The sequence below is a fragment of the Babylonia areolata genome, chromosome 15 (genome assembly GCF_041734735.1).
Source record: "Babylonia areolata isolate BAREFJ2019XMU chromosome 15, ASM4173473v1, whole genome shotgun sequence".
Taxonomy (NCBI): Eukaryota; Metazoa; Mollusca; class Gastropoda; order Neogastropoda; family Buccinidae; genus Babylonia; species Babylonia areolata.
Window position 1 is genome coordinate 19,847,108 of NC_134890.1, and position 6,145 is coordinate 19,853,252.

Sequence of the window (6,145 nt, forward strand, 5' to 3'; positions counted from 1 at the left end):
TAGTGATAATGTTACCTATGTGTTACAGCGCAGTTAGTGATAATGTTACCTATGTGTTGCAGCGCAGTTAGTCAAAATGTTACCTGTGTGTTACAGCGCAGTTAGTGATAATGTTACCTGTGTTGCAGCGCATTTAGTGATAATGTTACCTGTGTGTTGCAGAGCAGTTAGTGATAATGTTGCCTGTGCGTTACAGCGCAGTTAGTGATAATGTTACCTGTGTGTTACAGCGCAGTTAGTGATAATGTTACCTGTGTGTTACAGCACAGATAGCGATAATGTTACCTGTGTGTTACAGCACAGATAGTGATAATGTTACCTGTGTGTTACAGCGCAGTTAGTGATAATGTTACCTGTGCGTTACAGCGCAGTTAGTGATAATGTTACCTATGTGTTACAGCGCAGTTAGTGATAATGTTACGTATGTGTTACAGCGCAGTTAGTGATAATGTTACCTGTGTGTTACAGCGCAGTTAGTGATAATGTTACCTATGTGTTACAGCGCAGTTAGTGATAATGTTACCTGTGTGTTGCAGCGCAGTTAGTGATAATGTTACCTATGTGTTACAGCGCAGTTAGTGATAATGTTACCTGTGTGTTACAGCGCAGTTAGTGATAATATTACCTGCGTGTTACAGCGCTAGAGGTGATAATGTTACCTGTGTGTTACAGCGCAGTTAGTGATAATGTTACCTGTGTGTTACAGCGCAGTTAGTGATAATGTTACCTGTGTGTTACAGCGCAGTTAGTGATAATGTTACCTATGTGTTACAGCGCAGTTAGTGATAATGTTACCTGTGTGTTACAGAGCAGTTAGTGATGTTACCTGTGTGTTACAGAGCAGTTAGTGAGGTTACCTGTGTGTTGCAGAGCAGTTAGTGATAATGTTAACTGTGTGTTACAGCGCAGTTAGTGATAATGTTACCTATGTGTTACAGCGCAGTTAGTGATAATGTTACCTATGTGTTACAGCGCAGTTAGTGATAATGTTACCTATGTGTTGCAGCGCAGTTAGTGATAATGTTACCTATGTGTTACAGCGCAGTTAGTGATAATGTTACCTATGTGTTGCAGCGCAGTTAGTGATAATGTTACCTATGTGTTACAGCGCAGTTAGTGATAATGTTACCTATGTGTTACAGCGCAGTTAGTGATAATGTTACCTATGTGTTACAGCGCAGTTAGTGATAACGTTACCTATGTGTTACAGCGCAGTTAGTGATAATGTTACCTGTGTGTTGCAGCGCCGCTGACGTACCCGCAGGAAGTCCGGGTGTATTCGGCAGGTCCTCGCAGCGTCAAAGTGTGGTGGCGGGGCATCTCCTACATCACTGATGAGGAGGGGATGGTGGGCTATGTGGTCGGTATTCTGTTGTCCGCCTCTTCCTGTGTTGTTGCCGACTTATGAATGGTTTACGCTGTTGCCGATGTATGTATGTATGGATGGATGTTGCCTATTTGTTACTGAAGCCAATGTATGACTGTGTATGACTGCTGTCCACCTACGAATCTTGACGATACTGTTGACGATCTGTCGCTGTTGGAAATGCTGTATGGGTGTTGCCGATCTGGCAGTGATGCTGATGCATGGCTGCTGTCCACCTCTCACTGTTGCCGATGTATGAACCTTGAATATACTGCTACCGATCTCTGACTTGCCAGTGTATGAATGTGTGGCTGTTGCTGATCTGTGACTGTTGTTGATGTATGAATGTTGCCTGCACGTGACTGTTGCTGATGTATGAATGTTGCCTGCACGTGACTGTTGCTGATGTATGAATGTTGCCTGCACGTGACTGTTGCTGATGTATGAATGTTGCCTGCACGTGACTGTTGCTGATTTATGAATGTTGCCTGCACGTGACTGTTGCTGATGTATGAATGTTGCCTGCACGTGACTGTTGCTGATTTATGAATGTTGCCTGCACGTGACTGTTGCTGATGTATGAATGTTGCCTGCACGTGACTGTTGCTGATGCATGAATGTTGCCTGTACGTGACTGTTGCTGATTTATGAATGTTGCCTGCACGTGACTGTTGCTGATGTATGAATGTTGCCTGCACGTGACTGTTGTTGATGTATGAATGTTGCCTGCACGTGACTGTTGCTGATGTATGAATGTTGCCTGCACGTGACTGTTGCTGATGTATGAATGTTGCCTGTACGTGACTGTTGCTGATGTATGAATGTTGCCTGCACGTGACTGTTGTTGATGTATGAATGTTGCCTCTACGTGACTGTTGCTGATGTATGAATGTTGCCTGCACGTGACTGTTGCTGATGTATGAATATTGCCTGCACGTGACTGTTGCTGATGTATGAATGTTGCCTTCACGTGACTGTTGTTGACGTATGAATGTCACCCGCCTCTGACTTGCTGATGTACAAAATGTCACCTACCTGTGACTGTTGCTGATGTATGAATGTTGCAGATTTGTGACTGTTGCTATTGTTTGAAATTTGCCGATATCTGACTGTTGCAGATCTCAGTTTCAATGTCTGAAGGCGTCACTGCGTTCGGACAAATCCATATGCGCTACACCGCATCTGCTAGGCAGATACTAGACAACAGCATAACCCAACGCGTTTGTCGGGTCTTGAGTGCATGCATGTATGTTTGTGCACCTATCAAAGTGGATTTTATTTTAAAAAGAGAACTCTGTGAGTGGACAACACTTTCGTTGCCAGGGGTTCTTCTTCTGTGCGCTAAGAGCGTGCTGCACAACACAGGACCCTCGGTTTATCAACTCATCCGAATGACTTGGACACTCGGGTTGATATTTTCAAGTCAAACCTGGGACAACTCATCCGAATGACCAGTAGAATCACGGGTATATATTTCTTTTCAAATCAAACCTGGGACAAAGAGATGCGAGAGTGGGGGATTCGAACCTCGCGACAGGACACTGTGCTGGCAGATGAGCGTCTCAACCATTCTGACACCTTCCTCTTGCAGGTCGTCGTCATCGTCGTCGTTCGTGGGGTGCAACACCCTCGTTCACTCGTATGCACCCGAGTGGGCTTTTACGTGTATGACCCTTTTTTTACCCCGCAATGTAGGCAGCCATACTCCGTTTTTGGGGGTGTGCATGTTGGATATGTTCTTGTTTCCATAACCCACCGACCGCTGACATAGATTACATGATCTTTAACGTGCGCGTTTGATCTTCTGCTTGCGTATACACACGAAGGGGGTCCAGGTACACGAAGCAGGTCTGCACATAATTATGTTGACCTGGGAGATCGGGATAAATCAACACCCTTTACCCCCACCAGGCACCGATGATACTCTTTCTCCGCCATAGGCGACTTTAATTTGACTGGACAGTTCACCGCCATATACAGGTCGACAAGACAGTTCACCGCCATTGGCGACTTTAGGTCGACTAGACAGTTCACCGCCATTGGCGACTTTAGATCGACTAGACAGTTCACCGCCATTGGCGACTTTAGATCGACTAGACAGTTCACTACCATAGGCGACTTTAGGTCAACTAGACAGTTCACCGCCATTGGCGACTTTAGGTCGACTAGACAGTTCACCGCCATCGGCTTTAGGTCGACTAGACAGTTCACCGCCATCGGCGACTTTAGTCAACATTGAGGGGTCAGGTTAAATGAACCGTTTTTTCACATTGTAGCAAAGCTTGACCTTCAGATCGAAAGTCCAACGTTTGCTTTAACCACTCGGCTATTGCGGCCCGTCCTCTTGCAGGTCTACTACTGGAAAGCCAACGAGCCGGCCCGCACGGCCAAAGAGGCGACAGTGGACCGCTGGACCTTCGAGACTGTGCTGACGGACATTGACGAGTCCACACTGTACGCGCTGAGGGTGGCGGGAGAGAACGAAGGGGGGTACGGGAGGAAATCGCCCACACAGTACTTCACTTTTGGTCAGTGGGGGATTTTTTTTTTTTTTGGGGGGGGGGGGGGGGGGCGGGGGGGGGGGGCGTGTGTGTGTGTGTATGGGGGGCGGGGGGGGGGGTGTTATTGTTCCTGTTGTTGTTGTTGTTATCATTATCATTGTTATCCTTATAAATTAGTTTATTTATTCATCTGTTTAGTTATTTCAATGTTTTCCTAAAAAAAAAAGAAAAAAAAGAAAAAATAAATAAATTAAAAAGTGTTAATTTTAGCACCCCAAATTTCAGTTGCTGGTAGTCACCGGACAGTCCGGAATTCCAACAATTTCTAGGCCTGACGAGGCAGCTTCTTCTTCTTCTTCTGCGTTCACTCGAATGCACACGAGTGGGCTTTTACGTGTATGACCGTTTTTACCCCGCCATGTAGGCAGCCATACTCCGTTTTCGGGGTGTGCATGCTGGGTATGTTCTTGTTTCCATAACCCACCGAACGCTGACATGGATTACAGGATCTGTAACGTGCGTATTTGATCTTCTGCTTGCATATACACACGAAGGGGGTTCAGGCACTAGCAGGTCTGCACATATGTTGACCTGGGAGATCGGAAAAATCTCCACCCTTTACCCACCAGGCGCCGTCACCGTGATTCGAACCCGGGACCCTCAGATTGACAGTCCAACGCTTTAACCACTCAGCTATTGCGCCCGTCAACGAGGCAGCATGCAATGAGAGAGAGAAAGAGAGAGAGAGAGAGAGAGTGTGTGTGTTTTGTGTGTGTGTGTGCGTACATATGAGTGCGTGTGTGTAAGTGAGTGCATGTGTACATGAGTGTGTGTGTGTGCATGTGAGTGAGCGCGCGCGCGCATGTGTGTGTATGTGCGTGCGCGCGCGCGTGCTATCTCTGTGGCAGTGTGATTGATCCCCACCTTGTTGTTGTTGCAGCGGGCGAGGTGACGGTGGACCCTCGCTTCTCACAGACCATCGACGTCTTCATGGCGCCGGCTGCCACACCACGCCTCTCTACCGGATTGTTGGCCTCGGCACTGCTTCTCTCCCTTCCCCTCCGGTCCCTGTCCTGATTCCCTCCCCTTTCTTCTTCTTCCTTTCGCTTTGCTTTCTGTCCTCGCTTCCTTCCCCTTCTTATTCTTCTGTCCTCACTGCTTCTCTCCCTTCTCCTCCTCCGGTCCCTGTCTTGATTCCCTCCCCTTTCTTCTTCTTCCTTTCGCTTTGCTTTCTGTCCTCGCTTCCTTCCCCTTCTTATTCTTCTGTCCTCACTGCTTCTCTCCCTTCTCCTCCTCCGGTCCCTGTCTTGATTCCCTCCCCTTTCTTTTTCCTTTCCTTTGCTTTCTGTTCTCGCTCCCCCCCCCCCCACCCCCCTTCTTTTTTCTTCCTTTAATTTTATCCTCACTTGCCTCCCTTCCTCTTCCTATACTTCTGTCCTCACTTCCCTCCCCTTCTCTTTCTTCCTATACTTCTGTCCTCACTTCCCTCCTTTTCTCTTTCTTCCTATACTTCTGTCCTCACTTCCCTCCCCTTTCTCTTTCTTCCTATACTTCTGTCCTGACTTCCCTCCCCTTCTCTTTCTTCCTATACTTCTGTCCTCACTTCCCTCCCCTTCTCTTTCTTCCTATACTTCTGTCCTGACTTCCCTCCCCTTCTATTTCTTCCTATACTTCTGTCCTCACTTCCCTCCCCTTTCTCTTTCTTCCTATACTTCTGTCCTCACTTCCCCCCCCTTTCTCTTTCTTCCTATACTTCTGTCCTCACTTCCCTCCCCTTCTCTTTCTTCCTATACTTCTGTCCTCAGTTCCCTCCCTTTCTCTTTCTTCCTATACTTCTGTCCTCACTTCCCTCCCCTTCTCTTTCTTCCTATACTTCTGTCCTCACTTCCCTCCCCTTCTCTTTCTTCCTATACTTCTGTCCTCACTTCCCTCCCCTTCTCTTTCTTCCTATACTTCTGTCCTCAGTTCCCTCCCTTTCTCTTTCTTCCTATACTTCTGTCCTCACTTCCCTCCCCTTCTCTTTCTTCCTATACTTCTGTCCTCACTTCCCTCCCCTTCTCTTTCTTCCTATACTTCTGTCCTCACTTCCCTCCCCTTCTCTTTCTTCCTATACTTCTGTCCTCACTTCCCTCCCCTTCTTTCTTCCTATACTTCTGTCCTCACTTCCCCCCCTTTCTCTTTCTTCCTATACTTCTGTCCTCACTTCCCTCCCTTTCTCTTTCTTCCTATACTTCTGTCCTCACTTCCCTCCCCATCTCTCCCTTCCTATACTTCTGTC

At 47.2% G+C, this 6,145-nt stretch overlaps 1 protein-coding gene across 2 annotated transcripts in view; it reads left to right on the forward strand.

Moving 5' to 3' along the window:
* The window catches only part of LOC143290472 (contactin-like), a 64,725-nt gene extending 59,460 nt beyond the window's left edge, over positions 1–5,265 (forward strand). For both annotated transcript variants that reach the window (XM_076599956.1, XM_076599957.1), the window contains exons 26-28: positions 1,245–1,360; positions 3,717–3,894; positions 4,808–5,265. In XM_076599956.1, the coding sequence (XP_076456071.1) occupies positions 1,245–1,360; positions 3,717–3,894; positions 4,808–4,944 (431 nt within the window). In that variant the 3' untranslated portion in view covers positions 4,945–5,265. The remainder of the gene's footprint in view (positions 1–1,244; positions 1,361–3,716; positions 3,895–4,807) is intronic.
* Positions 5,266–6,145: the final 880 nt, after the last annotated feature.